We start from the raw sequence: 18136 nt of genomic DNA, 5'->3' as shown, positions 1-18136 counted from the left end.
ATTCTCATCGTTTATTTAGACTATAAGGAAAACTAGTAATTTTTCTAAATGAACTGTTGTTAATATGATATGTATGCCATTTCGTATCTTTTATAAATTTTACAATATCAAGTAAAGTAGGCTTTACTAAGGAAAAGAAATTCTCAAAATCCTAATTTTGACAATACTATAGTCCAGTAAACATATACTGACTCGTCTCGTTTGACGGACTGTAGTATTAAGATAATACAATTTTAAATTATTACATATTATAAATAACTGAAAAGCACGAATAACAAAGTGAATATTAATTCAAATTTTTCCGCGTCAGAGTTTGTATATAAGAGGTGGGGCGCCACAGCCCCTGTATGTAGAGAGCCTCTTTCGCTCCTTTGTCAGTATTCTTGGCGATGCCTATCTGAAGGGGCGATAACCTGGAACGTCGCCAGTTCCCTGTGGTTCCCTGGGAATACCTAGGAAGCCTACCATGCTTAGTGTTGTACAAAATAAACTTAATATGCTGATTTGTATAGTATGGTCATATAGTATAGTAGTCAGTCATATATTCTATAGAAAAATGTAAACATATTGTACCTTATTGTTGTGCATTCTGAAAAACAAGGTGGAGGTAGTGTATATATATATATATATATATATATATACATACACACATATATATATACGTGCATACAGAAATAAAAATGAAGCGGTAAATTTAATTGTAGTTAAAGATGACATCGGTAACACGGAACATTATTAAATTACATAAATATGAGATTTTCGTTTACTTCTTTTTGTGGACAAATGCTATCTTGTATTCAATTTATAAAGTGTCTTTAATTAGTACTTGTAAGTATTTAAGCGTATTTTGTTTGAAGAGACATGAATTTAATATTTCGATATTTTATAAACTGAATAGTATTCATAAATTTTAGATTTTGATAATTATAACGATGTATATGGTGATTTTGCACCAGGATGGTCATGGATTGGAAAAAAACAAGATATTTCTGATCAAGAATGGAAAATATGGATACCATTAATGATTAAATTAATACCATGGATATTTATCCACCATTTAGTTAGTTTGATTATTAAGACTGTCTCAAATATTACGGTATGACTTTTTGGTATTTCATTTATTTTATAATTTGTGTTTTGCCTTTTTTACTTATAATATTATATATCTTTACAGCTGTTATGTTCTTGGTATACCTTTATGTCTATTTCATTTTTGCATTTTTTAATTGGAACATTAGGTACATTATGTATATTTATACAATTAAGTGTGCTATACATTTTAACATATAAACAGAGTAGATTAATTATATGGTTGATAAATATGATATTTTTATTTCTGATACATTTTCTAAAAATTCCGGATGGTACCTTTCAAAGTACATTCAAATTTAATGATGAAGAGCATTACCTTTTAACTCTTATAATGTGTTGGATTCAATTAAGAAGCATTAGTTATAGCATAGATAATATGAACAAACATTTAAAAAGTGACTGTGATGAGATGCTTTATTTTTTTAACAACTTTTTATACAAATTAGCATACTGCTTGTATCTACCAACATTATCCTTAGGACCATTGATTTTATATCATGAATTCATGGATTCTGTATGTATAATTTTAGTTTATATTGAAAAGTAGAATTTTGTTTAATGATTCAAAATAAATCATATTCTAATTTTCACAGATAAAAGAAACATTTCAATTTTGGAAATTAGAGGATTTCGGAAATTTTTTTTTCAGAATAATTAAATATATTTTTTGGATAGAATTTACAAATCTTTGTTTACATTTTCTCTATTTCAATGTTATGCAGTATCATCCTGAGGTAAAAGTACAGCTTTTGATATAATAACTGTATTAAAACTTATTTAACTTTTTTTTATATTATATTAGGTTGTTGAAATTGTGAATCCATGGGCTTTATATGGATTAGGATATTGTATGGGACAATTTTTCTTAATGAAATATGTTGTGGTGTATGGACTTAATCATACTTTGTGTGCAATAGATAATATAAAAGCACCTTCTCAACCTAAATGTATAGCAAGGATTCATTTGTATTCTGATATGTGGAAATATTTTGATAAAGGTTTATATAAGTTTTTAATAAGGTATGATCCTTGTAGCTGAATAATATAGAAAATATAATGTAATCAAAATTTTCAATAAATTTATTTTTCAGATACATTTATGTGCCATTGTTAAAATCAAATTATAATAAACTGTTTGCTTCATTTTTGTGCTTCACATTTGTCTTTGTATGGCATGGAATGCAAATAAATATCTTTATTTGGGCAGCCCTTAATTTTATAGGGTTAAATATTGAAAGTGTAATGAAGTCATTTGGAAGACAAAAATATTATCTAAGTATAAAGAAAAAATATCTGTCGCAAATTAATGCCAGACGATTCGATTGTATTTTAGCAAGTCCCCTTTTAGCTGTATCAGTAATATCTAATTTTTACTTTTTTGCTGGAGAAGAAATTGGAAATATTTATGTCTACAGATTATTGCATGGTACCATTCTATTATACTTTAGATGCAAAAGGAAGAACTTATTGCAAAATTTGGAATTAGTAAAAATTTTGTTTTGTTACAGATCCTTGGTCCACTACATTTACTTTACTCTTTTTTTTATATTGTTGTTGTCAAGTATCTACAGATATAAAAAATTGGGAACTACAAAAATGTCAGAATATATTATAGTATTACAAAGAAGAAATTGAATATCTTGCATTTGGGAGAGTAAATCACTTTTAAATTACATTCCGAAGTAATTTTTTAATGTTTTATTAAGTACAAAAAGAGTATAAAAATACAGTATATAATTAAAATTACTCTTCATATTAACATCGTTATAATCGTTTAATATTTATTATAATAATAAAAAATTAGTAAAGAGTATGTTTGAATATTTTGTTGTATAGTTATTACAACATTAGTTTCGTATTATATAATATGTATAATAATCAATTGTATGATACATACAAGGCACATTATTTTTCACAGTGTACAATTGGTAATGTAAAATAATTTTTTACTTATTACTTTTGTTTCATACAATGAATAAACAACTGACTTTTGTAAATATTGCATTCTACATTTCTATAGAATTACATCTTGGTTCAGAAGAGTATTTATATCTTCAAAACTGTTGATAATTATTAGTTATGTGAAATGATTTAAGAAATACGAATTCTTAAATTGTAATCTTTTAAACAAACTTTGAATTATAGATATTGATTTTAACGATTCAGTATTTAATTGATTGTGATAAAGATATTTTCAACCAATATTTACAATTATTACTCGAATAAAAAATATGCTTATTTTTCTACAAACATTCTATATCTACATTCTTGTAAGCTTTTAATACGTATATTTAAATCATATTACACAGAGTTTGATTTGTAAAGTATTTTTTTTAAGTGTATATTGATACCAAAATTAATTCACAACTAATTATTAAATATCATTCTGTCTTATGCAAAAACTGTTTATCATTATGTAGAATATCTATTCTGTATTGTATCTTATGCATCATTTGTAATAGCTATGAATTATTGCTATGTAATTATACTGTTATATTATTATAAAAACATTGAGAATATGATGCCAAATAAACGATAATTTGTATACGGAAGACACGTTTGAGCTATATTTGAAAAAATTATGGTAATTTAAGTATTTAAAGACAAAAATATAAACCCAATGAAAATTATTATATACATTTTTGTATACTGCAATATATGTTGTAAACATATATGATTTGCAGCTAGATTGGAAAATTGATCGGTCACACAAGCTTCCTGTTTGTTTAAACAAATTAGAAATTTGTACTATGCTTTTAAATATTTGGCACATAAATAATTGTTATTGCTATTAAGTAACCGTATCTTATGCTAATATACTTAAGTGAATCAAATTTGTAATAATTTCATCATATACATATATATGTAGGATTAATATTGTAGATTAATTAAGATTTATAGCTGCAATGTTTGGAATGGCTAATAAATAAAGATTTTATAATATATAATAAGATACTTCTTAAACAATTCAAAAATAACATTATTTCTCAAGAAACAAAATAAATGCATTTTAATTCATATTTTTAAACTTTATACAGGGTGTTCGGCTAGAAGTGGGTATCGTTCCAGAGGGTGGTAATTAGCTACTATCCCTATCAAGAATGCCCACCTCTAACAGAACATCTTGGATATAAGGTATGCTAATACTGTGCACTTTATATATTCTAAATCATGTAAAAATATTTTATTAAATTCATTTTTTATAAAAAGTCCTTTTTTAATATGTCCTCTTTTTCTAGTAAAAAATATTAAATCTACATTGTTTTAACAATATTTACATGTACAAAAGTTTAGAGTATTATTTTAATGTAACCATACTATCATACATATTTATTAGCTATACAAAAATTTCTTTTAATTTTAAAACCATATTGCTCTTAATATGAAATATCTTTGATTTTACGAAAATAAGGTGAAAAACTCTTTAAATTTATTTTCTATTATTATTAAATGTTACTTACTTGTTTCAAATATTTGTTTTAGTTTCACTTTCTGCAGCATTATTTTGGTCAATTTTAAAAATACTATTTTGTAGTGCATCACTTGTTAATAACAAAATTGTATTTTCATTTTCATTTTGTTTTATATTAATAGCTTGAACATGTTTATTCAATAATGTAAATTTCTGGTGTTTGTTCACTTGAATTTTCGATTTATTTTTAAGATCATCATTAATTTTAAGCGATTGTGGAAGCACATTCACGCATTTATTTTGTATTATTATACTGGTTAAAGGTTCATTATGAATATACAAACTTTGTTCACCTTGATTTAATAATTTTTGATTCTTTTCAAGAATATAATTTGAAGAAGTTATTACTCCATTTTTAATTAAATTTTTTACAATAGTTTGATAGTTACTTAAATTTTTATCTGCTGGTACTAAACTATCTTTAGTTGTTGATGATGTTCTATTAACAACAATATTTGCTTCTTCTAAAGTACTTGAATTTATTGCATTTTTCGATACATCAATCTTATGCACTTGCATTTCTTGACAAGATTTATAATCAAGCATGATAACATTACCGTTTTCTTTCTCGTATTTTATATTTTCTTGAGTAACAGTCATTTGTTTATTGCTATTTTCATCCTGTTTTTGAATATGAATGTTTTCTTGTATCAGTTTTCTTCCTGATTCTTTTATATCGTGTGTATATTTAATTTTTCGTTCGTTCATAGAATTATTTAACGATTCATTGTAATCATTTGTTTTCGAATCTTCTATTATTTGTATGTAATTCTTAAATTGATTTTCCGAAAATTCTAGATTTTCATGAACTTCTATATTATTTCTACTTTTTGTATTATTAACTATATTACTATACTCTACTTTAATATACGACGGTGCTTCGTTTATATTATGATAAATTAATTCCGATTGATCAGTGTTATCATGATATACAATGTGTTCACTTTCATCTTGAACTAACGATGTGTCTTGTATTTTATCCGTGAATTCTTCTGTAAAACAATTGTCATTCTTATTAGAAACGCTATTTACAGTTATTTCAGTCTCTGCAGATTCAGTCTTATTTAAATGAGATTCTGGAGAAATCTCGTATGTTTCAAAACAATTCTTAATAATTTGAACTGCATCGTGTGGCTCCCAATTTTTTTCACTGTTATCAATATCTTCATTTACGATATATTCTTCAGTTTCAGTATCGTGCAGTTGGTCGTTATCATTTTGGTAATGCATAATCGCTTTTGGTGCAATTATACCCTCATTCGCTACATGGTCCTTGTTTGTATCATATTTTTTCCTTCTATTAGTTCGAACTTTCTGAAAATCTTCTTCGGAAAGATGTAACAACTCTCCAGTAGTTGTTAAAACTTTACCATGTCTCGTTTTTAAATGACGTTTGTAGGTATTTCTCGTTTTAAATCTAAGTGATGTAAACACAAATTTTATATTACATTATAATATTTACAATATATAATGTAAATCATTACTTACCGTTGTCCACAATCATCACATCCAAACGGTGCTTCTCCAGTGTGTCTACGTCTATGTTCTCTAAAATGCGATGGATGCCTAAATTTCTTTCCACAATCACCGCACGTAAATCGTGTTTGATTTTGATGAATCAACATGTGATATTTTAAACTGTGTCTCCTTGTAAAAACTGCTCTGCATATGCGACATTCGTAAGGTTTTATTCCCGCATGACTTCTATAATGCGATACTAATGTTGTAGGTGCTGTAAAACTTCGCGGTGGATTGCAAATCCGACATTCAAGATTACTTCCGGTTGGATTTCCTTTTTTCTTAATGCGATCCATAAAAGCTAATGCCATTTCTCTTTCCTCTTTACTAGTCCCTATAAATTTGGCTTTTCCTTTGGGTTTAGTACTTGTCATTTCTGCACTTTTATTACCACCTTCATTTAACCATGATATTTCTGCAAGTAAGTTAAGATGTAATAAAGATAGAAAACAGTATTAAAATCATATCCAAGTATCATATATTTACCTGGTAAATAAATAGTTTCAGATTTCCCATTAACTTTTTCTGACAATTTTTGAGTAATGTGAGGATATTCTTTCATATGAACACTATCAGTACCAACAACCATAAGTACGATCTATATAAAAAAAATTATATATCATATTCAAAACTTTCAAATTATGCGCTCATCTTTTGTATCGACACTTACATTTTCATTTGCAGTATTTTCAAAGGTATCATGAAAAGATACTTCCTTTGTGTTAGGAATTTCATCTTTTAAACGTTCGAAATAGCTATGATCACCAAGAACTTTGAAATCTGCTCTATCTGTATCCTTTTGCTCAGAATTATGTAATTTTTTGGAATTTTCTACTTTTTCAACATTTTTATTTTTGTCTAATTCTTTAAAAGTAGAATCATTCAATAAAATATTTCTCAAATAATTTGTAGAATTTTCAATAATATTTTTATTCTCCTTATTCAATGCCTCTTGTGGTTTCCTTGTCTGTTGAAATTTATTTTTCTTACTTTGAGCACTTGTTTTATAATTTTTGTAACTCACTGACTTTGCTGTAAAATTCTTATCTATAAAGCAATATTATAAATATGTTATTTTTTTATTATAATTGTTTCTGCTTGTAGGAACATAGTTATATTTACTTACAAGCATCCTTGTTTGTTTTTAAATATTCTAAATGTTCTGCTAAGTGTGCTTTAATTGACATTCTTGCCCTTCCCTCACTTGCAAAACTAGTATATTTTTGTCCACACCCAACAACTAGAGCACACGTATAAGAGTATTGCCTTTTTAATTCATCGCTTGTAAAAATAGAAAACTGTTTAACTAATTGTGATGCAGGCATGGACAAAAGCTGTGGCACAGTAAAGAATGATTCATAAGTCTTTCTTTTTATGTAATCTGTTTTTGACTTGCATTGTGATGTTAATAATGATTTACTATATTTCTTTTCCGAATGTAATGTTTGAGAAGCAACTTCTGCCAGCATATCTAATAAAGCAGCAGGACTATCGCTTCCCACAATACCTGAAATTAATGAAATTTAGTTTTTTTCATTTATACATTTGTAATAAACTTTTTTACTATGTAATAAACTTTCAAATTTTAATTAGCAATTACATTTAGTACATTTTCATCTTATTTGTCATGTTGATTATTAATGTTCTTACAATAATAATAAATATGTTCTTCCATTAGTATTATGACCTATGACAGTTGAAAATTATTCTTAAATTTTCAGAAACGATAGTAAAATTATATATGTTTTTAATATAGAACATAGTGAAATTCGCTGAAAAAATAAGAGTTTTCAGTCTTTTCATATGTGAAAACAAAGTTCTAATTTTCAAGCATCATTCTAGCAGACGCCATAAGGACGCCCAGCAGACGGTTTTTCAATTCATCTTTATTATAATGTTTAAAACAATATATATTTTTGTATTAATACGGATATATTGGAGAAACAATAAGTTTTAGTACATAAAATAAATAAAAATGTACCTCTGTTGTATGAATTAGAAGTATATTCATGGTTTGTTTTGGTGTTCATTATGGCATTCGTATTCGCGGCGTGTCTTCATTCCACTGTCTTCTCTACAACATACCTACATAACAGGTTCCTTCTTGTTGCTTCCTTGTTTGCCTTCTTTCTTGTCAATCCTGAAAACAGTATTACCAATCTACATATAAAATAAAAATTTTATGCCACATAATGTACATACACAAATTGTATATATAAGGGATGTATATGTGTATGTACCTGCATATGAATGTGTCTACTTTCAAGTATGTGTGCTCTTTTTTGTATTTTTATGAATTGTTAACAAATGTGAATTTTGGTTTCTTTATACAATTTTTATTAATTATGTAAAAGTGGTGTGTATATTGAGTATGTAAATTAATGTTATATGTAAATTTATTTTTAAACACATAAAGTTTACTACTGTTAACCACTGTTTTATTTAAATATATGTATTATATATGTATATTTGTAAGAGAGTTTCAAGGAGCAATGAATAAAACTAATTTTTACTCAAATTAAATGTAGTGTACATTTGTATATAGTACAGGTTGTGATCAGGGTAAGAGATACAAACTTTATGATTATAAATTCTTAAGTGTTTTATTGTATTGAGATAGAAATTTCTAACCCCTCATAAAAGAAATACATGTATAATATTATACGTATTATAGATAGAATATCATATGTATGTACTAAGTTTATTTAAAGGGTTTATCATTTCATTGTGACTTTATGAACAATTCGTTTACTAATTTTTACATCAGTGTAATTTATTACAGCTACCTATTGATTCATTTTTAATCATATCAGTATCAAATATGTCTTTAATGATATCTTGCTTTTTCTTCATATGAGTAGGCAAACCATGGAATAAATTCTCTGTAATTTGTTTTCTGTTTGTCATATGCTTTTTATGATCTGGGCTGAAAAATTCAATATTTTCATTATCATCAATAGCTTTCATTGATGCTAATAACTGTTCTTTGATATAATTAGCTGGTTTTAGTTGAGTACTAATTTTATTTGTAGTATTAACATCTACAGATGTATTAGGAATTGAATTAGAATCATATGATTTTACATCATTTAATAATGTCTCAACATTTTTTGATTCTGTATTTATATCTTGCTTATTTAATTTATTCTTTGTTTCTACATCACTGTTTTCAATCAGAATATTTTTGCTTCTTATTTCTATTTCACTTGTTTCTATTTTATTTATATCTTCTTTTTCATCCAAGTTTTTAGAAACATTTAATGGATCCTTTGTAGATGTTGTTTGCAAATCTTTAAAAAGATTTTCATTTACATGAGGCATCTTTGATTCTAATTCATTATAAGTTATGAATGATGCGGCATTTTGATTCCATAGTTCATCTTTTGATTTTAATGTTTGTAACAATGATTCAGTTTCAAAGTCATTTTGTGTTATATGACTATATTCTTGTCTTTTAGTTTGATCAAGTATATACTTCTCAACATTTTCTGAATTTGTATCTTCTTGTTCAGTATGTGCTACATTATATTGATCACCTGCATTTTTAATTTGTATTTGATCATCACATATAGAAGATATTAATTTAAGTGTATCATTTTGATTGTTTATTAGAAAGTGATGTTTAACTGACTCTTCTTGGAGTTCAAATTCTGTTTCTGAATTACTTTTGTAAGAATCTTTTCTATCCTGTACTTTAAATTTATCTTTATATTCAGAAAATATTAACTCTTTTAAATGTTCAGTATCATCTGTGTTGCTAATTAATCTAAAAAGTAATAAATAATAATTACCATTAGAGATATCAATCTATTAACATAAAAGAAAATAACAAAGAAAATACAAACCTTTTGTGTAGTTGTCTGGAATTAGCTGTATTAACATAATTATTTTTGAAATTTTCACTTTCATTTTCACTACCACTATTTGCAGATGAATCAGAAAGTTCTTTATCCAATGTCTTGTTTAAGTTCTGATATTTTTTATTTTTATATATTTTTTTCAATTTATCTGTATTCATTTCATACTGCCAATTAACATTTTCCTCTTGCTTTCTTGACTCTTGTAAATTTTGTAAGTTTATTGAAATCTTTGAATTTTCATTTACTGTGAAATCTGGTTCTTTAAATTTTTCTTCTGAATCATTTGATGAAGTTCTTCTGTGTAATGATTTTTGGAGACGATACTTTCTTACTTGTTCCAAATTTGCCATTGTTTCTGACCTTACAGAATTCAAGGTTTGATTTGAATTCACTTCTTCATTCTCTTTGATATTTTTATCATTTAATTCAGATGAATGAAGTACAGGCTAAAAGTAGTAAAAATAGAATTTTTTAATTGTTTAAAAAGAATTATAAATATTTAAAAATTATGTTATAGGACTGATTCTTACCAAGGTATTATCTTGTACATCTATTTGCCATTTTTTACATTTATCTGGTAATTTCAATGGATTTGATGAGCTGGAAAGTATTACAGAGTAAGAACATGATAAGTAAGAGAACTAATTTAATACTATATTTATCACATACCTAATATCTCTTAAATTTGTGAGAGATTGTGTACCAAGACGTCTATTTTTACTACGAAATAATAATTGCAATTGCCCGCTAGAATATAATCTATGTTCTCTATTATCTAGTAAATTTTCTAAGCCTCTTAATTTTTCTGTTGCTTCATCTAAATTTTTTTGTGTCTCTTTTCGCTTAGAAATTTCCGTGTGTAATTGATGTTTTAAACTTTTACTTTCAAGAGTCAATTTTCTGTGTAATGTCTAATAAGGCATTAAAATATATGAACAGTAGGCAAGACATTGTATAATATTATTAAACTTTTCATTTACCTGTATAGTATCTTGCTGTTGCTGTATTCTATGATGTAAATCTGAAACTTGCAGTTGTAATTTATCCCTTTCTTCTAAATTACGATCTTTACTGAGTTGTAACAAATGTTTATTTTGACACTATAGAAATAATGTATAAACATTAATTTCCAATACTTCTGGATAATATGTTAAAAACATATTAATCAGTATTCACCTGCAGTTGTTGAAGTTCATATTCCTTTTCCTTCAATAAATCACATGTTTCCTTTTGTAGAGCTTTTAACTTTTTATATTTAATTTGAAGTACTCTCAGTTCCTCATGATGTGAATTAATGATTCTTGGAAGTTCAGCATTTGTTCCTTCGTAACGTTTTAATGCTGAATCTTGCCTCTTTTGTAGGGATTTTAATAATTTGTTTTCATTACTTAATTCCTGTAGAAAAAGACATATTGAATACATTGAACATACCTGTAATTAATATAAGCTTTTAATGTATAAATGGCTTTGTAATGGTTTCATATCTTATTTCATTTATATAATGATGATTAAAATTATTACATTTAATTGATAATGTGCATCAGCTAATTGATTTTGCAGTTCTTTAATGCGTAACATTTTTGCTGATAGAACTCTTTGTTCAATGCTACTTTTATTAAGTTTTGATTGTTCAGAAAAATGTTGCTGTCGAATATTAACTTGATATGGCTGACCTGTACATAGTTTAAGAATAAATTATATATTCATAAAAAGTTTTAAACATTTAGAATACATATGATAATATAACAGTATATACAAACCAAGTAAAGGATGCAAGTTTTTCTTCTTAGATGAAAGACATGTTATATTTTTTTGTGGCAAACTACATTTAGTTTCCACTGATTTCCCTAAATTAGAATTTTGTTTTCTGTAAATTATATATGAATATATTGTGTTAAAATGTTTCAAAAATATTTATTTCCTGTTTATTTGTTTTAATTTTTACTTAAATATATGTGACTTTATAGAAACAGTTATGTCAGAATATTTGTAAAGTGTTTGATATTGTTTTGATTACCTATTGAGGTTTTTATGGGTATTAAAATGTACTACAGGTAATGTAGGTACTTCAGTTTGCATTTTATATATGACAATTCTACATCACAGCTAATATCTCAAACATATGTAATACTTGTATTTAATAAAACAAAGTATTATAGCTTTGTCCAAAACTTATTGAAGACTAATCAGCATCCATAATTGTTTTTAAATGGTTGCTAAGGTAACAGGCACATAACATTTCACTAATCAATGTGTTTTGAAACTATATAAAGTCAACTCAATTGAAGTGGATAAAAACTGAAATTCTTTCAAATTATTTTATTTTCTTTCATTTATGGCATATTAATTATATAAAACGTTAGAAAAATCTTCCACTTAATACTTTATCCATTAGTCATACACGGATTTAAAATACTTTTATTTTTATAAATCTGTATACAATTATATTACAGAAATACAACTTAGTTACAAGTACTTGATCTTTTAAAAATACCAGATATTTGTACATATATAAGTAGATATGTGCACAGCACATACATTATTGTTACAACCTGTGTAAATTAAGTTTACAATACTAAATATACTTAATCGTTGCTACTTGTATTTATAATGTACAATGAAATAAATAACAATTTTTTAACATTTTGAAATGTTCCTATATTAAAATGAGAAAAAATGTGAATATGTAATTAGAATTGTATTAGAAGTATTATATGTAGTATATCCTGTTCATGGCGTTGTATTGTACATGTTATATTAAACACTCAAGTTCGTTAAAAAAGAAAAAAAAATAAACTTTCATTTCACGTTTAATTTCTTGAATACTATTTTTTCATTATTTGTTTTTAAATTGAATATTACGTTAACATGTTTACCTGTATGTTATACGATACTTGTTTTAAACTCCAGGAGTTCTATGATTATTTTCTTTTTCTTTATTATTAGATTTGAGCATTCCCATATGCTGTGTTTTCCATAATTTACTATAGAAAGAATTTGGCGTAGCTAGCAAACAATCATGTGTTCCTCTCTCAATTAAACTACCATTGGCTAGTACTAAAATTTCATCTGAATCCATGACTGTAGATAAACGATGGGCAATAACGATGGACGTACGCCCGGTGGTTGCTCTGCGTAATGCTTCAAGGATATGCTGTGAAGATATTATTGTTAAATGTGTATCAATAGTATTTAAATTACGTTGGAAGAACTTACATATTCTGTGATAGAATCTAAAGACGACGTGGCCTCGTCAAAGATTAATATTGGACTGTTTTTCAAAATTGCTCTAGCAATTGCAACCCGCTGTTTTTCACCGCCGCTTAATTTTAAACCACGTTCACCAACTGGTGTATCGTATCCTTTTGGCCATTTAAGAATGGAATCGTGTAAATTTGCCATTTTGGCAGCTTCATAAACTTCTTCCTTTGATTTAGATAAATTTCCATAATGAAGATTATAAAAGATACTTTCGTGAAAGAGAACTGTATCCTGAAATGATGTTTCGAAGTTAATATTTCAAGATCGTTTTTCATTATATCGATTCACTTACCTGCGGAACAATTGCTATTGATTTTCTTAAAATATCTAAATCAACGTCTTGAATATTGTAACCATTAATGTGAACACTGCCAGATTGTGGTTCAAAAAATCGGTATAACAATCTTACTAATGTTGTTTTACTAAAAATATACACTGTCACTTAATATTTTCTAAAAATCTAAATTATTTAAATGATACTTCAAACTTACCCAGAACCAGATCCTCCAACAATAGCAATTTTTTTACCACTTGGTATAGTAAAATTCATATCTTTAAAAATAGGTTTACCCTCAACGTATTGAAAATTAAGATTTCTGAATTCAATATTTGAATTCTTTGAGTTTAAGTGCAACTGTATTGCATTCTCTTTGGACTGATATTACATTGTAAAATATATTCATTATTTACATATTATTATGTTTCTTATGGTTTTAAAATAAAATATATATACCTTAATAGCTGTATCCATTGTCATCAATGTAAACATAGTTTGCATATCAATAAGAGCTTGTCTAACTTCGCGATATACTGATCCTAGAAATCCCAAAGGAACTGATAGTTGAAATAAAAGCCCATTGACCATTACTAAATCTCCAACCGTCATAGTACCTACAAAGATTTTCATATTACGTATATTTTTATATCTCAGATATTTTCGATATAAAGAAAACTGTACCTTGTGTAATATTTTGAGCTGCTAATACCATTATCAAACTTAAGGCAGCACTGAATATGGCATTTTGTCCAAAATTTAGCAGTGCTAAACTAGTGTTTGTTTTAAGTGATGCAGCTTCGTACTTTTTCAATGATTCATCATATCTTTGTGCTTCAAATTTTTCATTGTTAAAATACTAACATAAAAAGTATTGTTTTTAATTGTTTATCTAATAAAGACGATATACTTTTATATATACATAGTTATTAATCACAAGAATAGTAGACTTTATATAGTACCTTTACTGTTTCATAATTAATAAGTGAATCTACTGCTTTATTGCTTGCTTCATTCTCTGCTTGATTCATATAAACTCTAAACTTGGTTCGCCACTGTGTAATAGCTAATGTAAATATAGCATAAATTCCTACACAACCAAGAGCAATACTTGCATATTCTCCACCACATTTTAAATATAGTACTGTACTGACTAAGGATAATTCAAAGACAGTGGGTATAATATTAAATACCATTGCATTTAGTACAAAATTTATACCTCGGCTGCCTCTATCTATTGTCTACAAAAATGTTATATAGGTAATAACAAGTGAAAACAATTAATAGAAACTTTTGAAAAATCAAAATTTATGTTACTTTTGATAATGCTCCAGTTTGTCTATTCAAATGAAAAGCCATGTCTAAATTGTGCAAATGTAAAAAGACATTTTTGGCTATTTTTCGAATAGAATGTTGTGCAACTTTTGCAAAAACTGCATTGCGTAATTCACTGAATCCAGCCGCCCCTGCGCGTGCTATTCCATCTGTTTGATAAGAAATTAGCTGTTAATTTTTAATTATAGTATTATTTCTTAAACAATTTAATATACGTACATCCTATAAGTAATGTTGTTGCTGCAGTTACAACTGTTTCTGGTGCAGTATCTAGACTTAAAATAGCATTGCCAGTACTTGCTATATGTTGAGAATTGATAGCATCTATTGCATATTTGAAAATAAAAGGGACACAAACATTTAAAACCTTTGCACCAATAAGTAAACTAACAGCAACTTTAACTCTGTTCCTTATTTCTGGATCATCCTACAAATAGACATAGATGTATTACTGTAACATTAATAAAATGTTTAAGATGACTTACTCTAGGCCAAATATACTGAAGCATTGCTTTTATCATATCCGATGAAGTAACTGGTTCTTTTTCTTGTAAATCAATACTTTCTTGACTTAAACTGGATACACCAGGATGAAAACAATCTCTTTTTTGTTGACCTGATTTCCCTTCCCTAAATCCAGGAATTGGTAGTGGAAACTTTATTGGTGTAATAAATTTTAAATGTAATGCACTTTTTTTCTGTGTACGATGAATTGCACTTCCACTAAAACACTATAAAAATATTTATTTAGAAATTTATAAGCAATTTTATATGATTTTCAGTAAGATCTTAATTACAATGTTATTTAAAAACGTTAATAGTTTAGAAAAGAGAATATAAAAATATTTTAATAAGTATAAATAAACGAAAACCTTATTTATATTACAACAGATGGTTATTAATTTTTTTTAATGTTAAATGAAATAACTACCTAATTATTAGAAAATTACACAAAACTCAGTAAAAACATAACAATTTATTAAAATGCTACAAAATTATAAATCATATACCTATATTATATAATATTTTTTATGTATACATATTGTAAATTGTTTTTAATTTTACATTACTTTTATACAAAAGTTATTATATGATTCAATTAATATTTCAATATATTCTTCTATAAAACTTATTGCAATGGAAAAGCATTGTGTACAATTCTTAAGTGTTTTCATATCTTCTAATTGATGCACTAATTGGTTCTTTTTTAGATTAAAAATTTGTATTGCTATATCACATGTACTTATTATATCATCACAAGTAAGAGAATTTCCATATAGTTTTGTACTCCAATATTTTTTTTGTAATTTTGTACTTAATATGAATAATGTAGATATTGCATTATAATTCAATCCTTGTCTTATAAATGCCATATTTTTTTGTAAATGATTAGAAATTATAAAATCTAATTTGATCTTTGGAATATTGAAACAAGTTTCTATGTCAGAAATATCAAAATGAACTTCATCTAAGGGATTATTTGGTATAAAAAAGCCATAATGAATATACAACTTAAGACTATTATGTGCACCATAATTGATAAAAACTTGTGATCCTTTATTAAATGATTTTAATGTGGTGAGTTGATAAAATTTATTACCATATTCATTTATAATAATAGATGTATCTATGGCAGTATAAATATCATGATTAAATAAATCCAAAAAAGGAACTAAAGCTAAGTTATTAGGATGTTTCACATTAATAGTAATATTCTGATTTGTTTCTATGTGGTTTGAATCTATGTACACAGTTCTTGTATTAACAATATAATATGCCCATTTATATCTTTCAAATGTTATTATTTTTTTAAGATGAACATTACAATGAGAACAATTACCTTTATTATTTGAATCTAAATTATTTATAGATTGAATTAACAACTTAAAGTCATTACATACTTTATGACATTCATACATATAATTCAAAATAAGTGGTGGTAATAGATTTTTTTCTTTGTTTGTACAAAAATCTGGATTTGTTAAAATTCTTGGAAGACTATTAATGTAATGGTACCATTTTGATGTATTTCCTAAATGTGATTCGTATATAATAAATACAGATAATAAATATTGGGCACTATATTGTTTAGTTTCTGAAAATAACTCTGTCACATTGCTTTGAGATAAAGTAGATGTGGTTATTAATATTTCATATGGTATTTTCATCAATATATCATTGATTTTAATATCCTTCATTGTTTTCAACCCTCTACCAGTAACAGAAAAATTATATGGGATTAAATGAGAAACTGATAAACAATTATTTGTTAATAACCAAGATTTTAGATGCATCAGATTTTCATTCTCAGATGCATAGTCTTCCCAGTTTTCATTTATTGCTTTGAGATTTAATTTCTTCTTTTGGAGACGTTTTCTTGATGTTCTACCCATTATGTATATATCTGTAGAATCAATAAAAAAAAAGTTGCTTTGAAATAAATAACAGTCTAATTACTGTTACATAATTAATTTGCTTTTAAGCTATGTACTTTTATCATTGATTAGTGGAGCATTTATTATATGTCATTTACATAATGAACATAAATTATATAAAAACCATATAGCTTCTATTACTGATTTAATAGTTGAAATCTTTAATATTTCTTAACATATGCTAAAGTAACTATAATAAAAGTATTAACATTTATTAGGTAATTAATACTTCAAAGAAGCACCATTACAAATCTTTTACCATTACTTTGTAAAGATAATATAAATTAGGAAATATTACCCTAAGTCCAAGGGCAGGATACAATGGATTATGTATGCTTGTGTTAGAAAAAAACCATTCTGAACAAATTTGTCTTCTTGATTTAATTGCACATACTGTAAATGATTTGATCCAAGGTTTTCTTTGATTGTATCCAGATTGTAGCAGACGACGACATAATACAATGCTTAACATTATACCAAATATTTATTCACAAATGGAAGTGCAAAAATGAAATTCGCAAATTAGGTTATTTTATCATATTAGGGAGGCAAATTTGTGTCACACTGCTAAATTGTATAACTACATCTGTAATCATTGACTGTATATAACCTTTAAGTATCACTATATGTATGTATATATATAAATTATATATATGTGTAGTGACTACGGATATAAGAGCACAATTGATATTACAGTTGTGCCTGTCTTACCAGTCCCTCTTCTACCATATCTTGCACTCACAACTAAAAAGACACAGTTTTGACTCCCTTTGATTCTATTTCTTTTAGCACAAGACCGAAAAATTATTTAAATAATTGTTTGATAACCTTGCATTTTAAAATGACTGTCATAAATGATTTTTGAAATTCGATCCTAGCGCCATCTATA

The 18136-nt window shown here is 26.3% G+C and overlaps 5 protein-coding genes across 12 annotated transcripts; 1 reads left to right on the top strand and 4 right to left on the bottom strand.

Annotated features, from left to right (window-relative positions):
- Window positions 1–103: 103 nt before the first annotated feature.
- On the bottom strand, window positions 104–8470 carry LOC117608667 (uncharacterized). 3 transcript variants are annotated; one of them, XM_034334117.2, is made up of 8 exons: window positions 8323–8470; window positions 8064–8222; window positions 7209–7589; window positions 6753–7129; window positions 6569–6680; window positions 6053–6497; window positions 4554–5981; window positions 104–452 (listed from the first exon to the last, which is right to left on the bottom strand). In XM_034334117.2, the coding sequence occupies exons 2-7, from the start codon at window positions 8110–8112 to the stop codon at window positions 4559–4561; spliced, it is 2787 nt and encodes a 928-aa protein (XP_034190008.2). In that variant the 5' UTR covers window positions 8113–8222; window positions 8323–8470; the 3' UTR covers window positions 104–452; window positions 4554–4558. The 3 variants fall into 3 exon arrangements, with proteins under 3 accessions (XP_034190008.2, XP_034190010.2, XP_034190009.2); XM_034334119.2 differs by lacking the exon at window positions 8323–8470 and having other exon boundaries at window positions 7209–7416; window positions 7503–7589; window positions 8064–8094; XM_034334118.2 differs by having other exon boundaries at window positions 8064–8429.
- On the top strand, window positions 446–2853 carry rasp (protein-cysteine N-palmitoyltransferase Rasp). 3 transcript variants are annotated; one of them, XM_076690576.1, is made up of 8 exons: window positions 446–601; window positions 705–828; window positions 915–1096; window positions 1175–1606; window positions 1686–1826; window positions 1895–2112; window positions 2184–2518; window positions 2579–2853. In XM_076690576.1, exons 2-8 carry the CDS (start codon window positions 711–713, stop codon window positions 2725–2727), a joined length of 1575 nt encoding a protein of 524 aa, XP_076546691.1. In that variant the 5' UTR covers window positions 446–601; window positions 705–710; the 3' UTR covers window positions 2728–2853. The 3 variants fall into 3 exon arrangements, with proteins under 3 accessions (XP_076546691.1, XP_034190019.1, XP_034190018.2); XM_034334128.2 differs by having other exon boundaries at window positions 446–607; window positions 2601–2853; XM_034334127.2 differs by having other exon boundaries at window positions 446–607.
- A 223-nt stretch (window positions 8471–8693) lies between the features above and the next one.
- Window positions 8694–12198, bottom strand: LOC117608668 (uncharacterized). The gene is made up of 9 exons (XM_034334120.2): window positions 11960–12198; window positions 11703–11809; window positions 11464–11615; window positions 11119–11337; window positions 10923–11042; window positions 10612–10853; window positions 10473–10542; window positions 9928–10388; window positions 8694–9848 (listed from the first exon to the last, which is right to left on the bottom strand). Exons 1-9 carry the CDS (start codon window positions 12019–12021, stop codon window positions 8846–8848), a joined length of 2436 nt encoding a protein of 811 aa, XP_034190011.2. The 5' UTR covers window positions 12022–12198; the 3' UTR covers window positions 8694–8845.
- Window positions 12199–12613: 415 nt separating this feature from the next.
- On the bottom strand, window positions 12614–18106 carry ABCB7 (ATP binding cassette subfamily B member 7). Of its 4 annotated transcripts, XM_034334125.2 has the most exons (12): window positions 17546–17683; window positions 17090–17216; window positions 15298–15543; window positions 15032–15239; window positions 14795–14961; window positions 14440–14718; window positions 14162–14336; window positions 13937–14094; window positions 13695–13858; window positions 13496–13625; window positions 13159–13434; window positions 12615–13096 (listed from the first exon to the last, which is right to left on the bottom strand). In XM_034334125.2, the coding sequence occupies exons 3-12, from the start codon at window positions 15331–15333 to the stop codon at window positions 12842–12844; spliced, it is 1848 nt and encodes a 615-aa protein (XP_034190016.1). In that variant the 5' UTR covers window positions 15334–15543; window positions 17090–17216; window positions 17546–17683; the 3' UTR covers window positions 12615–12841. The 4 variants fall into 4 exon arrangements, with proteins under 4 accessions (XP_034190015.1, XP_034190014.1, XP_034190016.1 ...); XM_034334124.2 differs by lacking the exons at window positions 17090–17216; window positions 17546–17683 and adding an exon at window positions 17959–18106 and having other exon boundaries at window positions 12614–13096; XM_034334123.2 differs by lacking the exon at window positions 17090–17216 and having other exon boundaries at window positions 12614–13096; window positions 17642–17952.
- LOC143305771 (SET domain-containing protein 4-like) lies at window positions 15859–17077 on the bottom strand. Its single transcript, XM_076690596.1, has one exon. It carries the CDS (start codon window positions 17008–17010, stop codon window positions 15874–15876), a length of 1137 nt encoding a protein of 378 aa, XP_076546711.1. The 5' UTR covers window positions 17011–17077; the 3' UTR covers window positions 15859–15873.
- Window positions 18107–18136: the final 30 nt, after the last annotated feature.

This window comes from Osmia lignaria, chromosome 2 (assembly GCF_051020975.1).
Source record: "Osmia lignaria lignaria isolate PbOS001 chromosome 2, iyOsmLign1, whole genome shotgun sequence".
NCBI classification, from domain to species: domain Eukaryota; kingdom Metazoa; phylum Arthropoda; class Insecta; order Hymenoptera; family Megachilidae; genus Osmia; species Osmia lignaria.
Note: the sequence above shows the minus strand (reverse complement) of the source record. Positions and strands in the feature narration are given on the sequence as shown.

Coding starts and splice junctions, on each gene's coding strand:
- rasp (XM_076690576.1), top strand. CDS start 711: ATGACATCGGTAACACGGAACATTATTAAATTACATAAATATGAGATT. Junction 1,607..1,685: donor ATCATGAATTCATGGATTCT/GTATGTATAATT, acceptor TAATTTTCACAG/ATAAAAGAAACATTTCAATT. Junction 1,827..1,894: donor TTATGCAGTATCATCCTGAG/GTAAAAGTACAG, acceptor ATATTATATTAG/GTTGTTGAAATTGTGAATCC.
- ABCB7 (XM_034334121.2), bottom strand. CDS start 17,719: ATGTTAAGCATTGTATTATGTCGTCGTCTGCTACAATCTGGATACAAT. Junction 15,544..17,545: donor ATCCTGCCCTTGGACTTAGG/GTAATATTTCCT, acceptor ATATTTTTATAG/TGTTTTAGTGGAAGTGCAAT. Junction 14,962..15,031: donor AACAACATTACTTATAGGAT/GTACGTATATTA, acceptor CTTATCAAACAG/ATGGAATAGCACGCGCAGGG.
- LOC143305771 (XM_076690596.1), bottom strand. CDS start 17,010: ATGAAGGATATTAAAATCAATGATATATTGATGAAAATACCATATGAA.
- LOC117608668 (XM_034334120.2), bottom strand. CDS start 12,021: ATGCAAACTGAAGTACCTACATTACCTGTAGTACATTTTAATACCCAT. Junction 11,810..11,959: donor ACCCATAAAAACCTCAATAG/GTAATCAAAACA, acceptor TATAATTTACAG/AAAACAAAATTCTAATTTAG. Junction 10,543..10,611: donor ACAAATTTAAGAGATATTAG/GTATGTGATAAA, acceptor AATACTTTCCAG/CTCATCAAATCCATTGAAAT.
- LOC117608667 (XM_034334117.2), bottom strand. CDS start 8,112: ATGAACACCAAAACAAACCATGAATATACTTCTAATTCATACAACAGA. Junction 7,590..8,063: donor TTCTAATTCATACAACAGAG/GTACATTTTTAT, acceptor CATTAATTTCAG/GTATTGTGGGAAGCGATAGT. Junction 6,681..6,752: donor AAAATACTGCAAATGAAAAT/GTAAGTGTCGAT, acceptor TTTTTTATATAG/ATCGTACTTATGGTTGTTGG.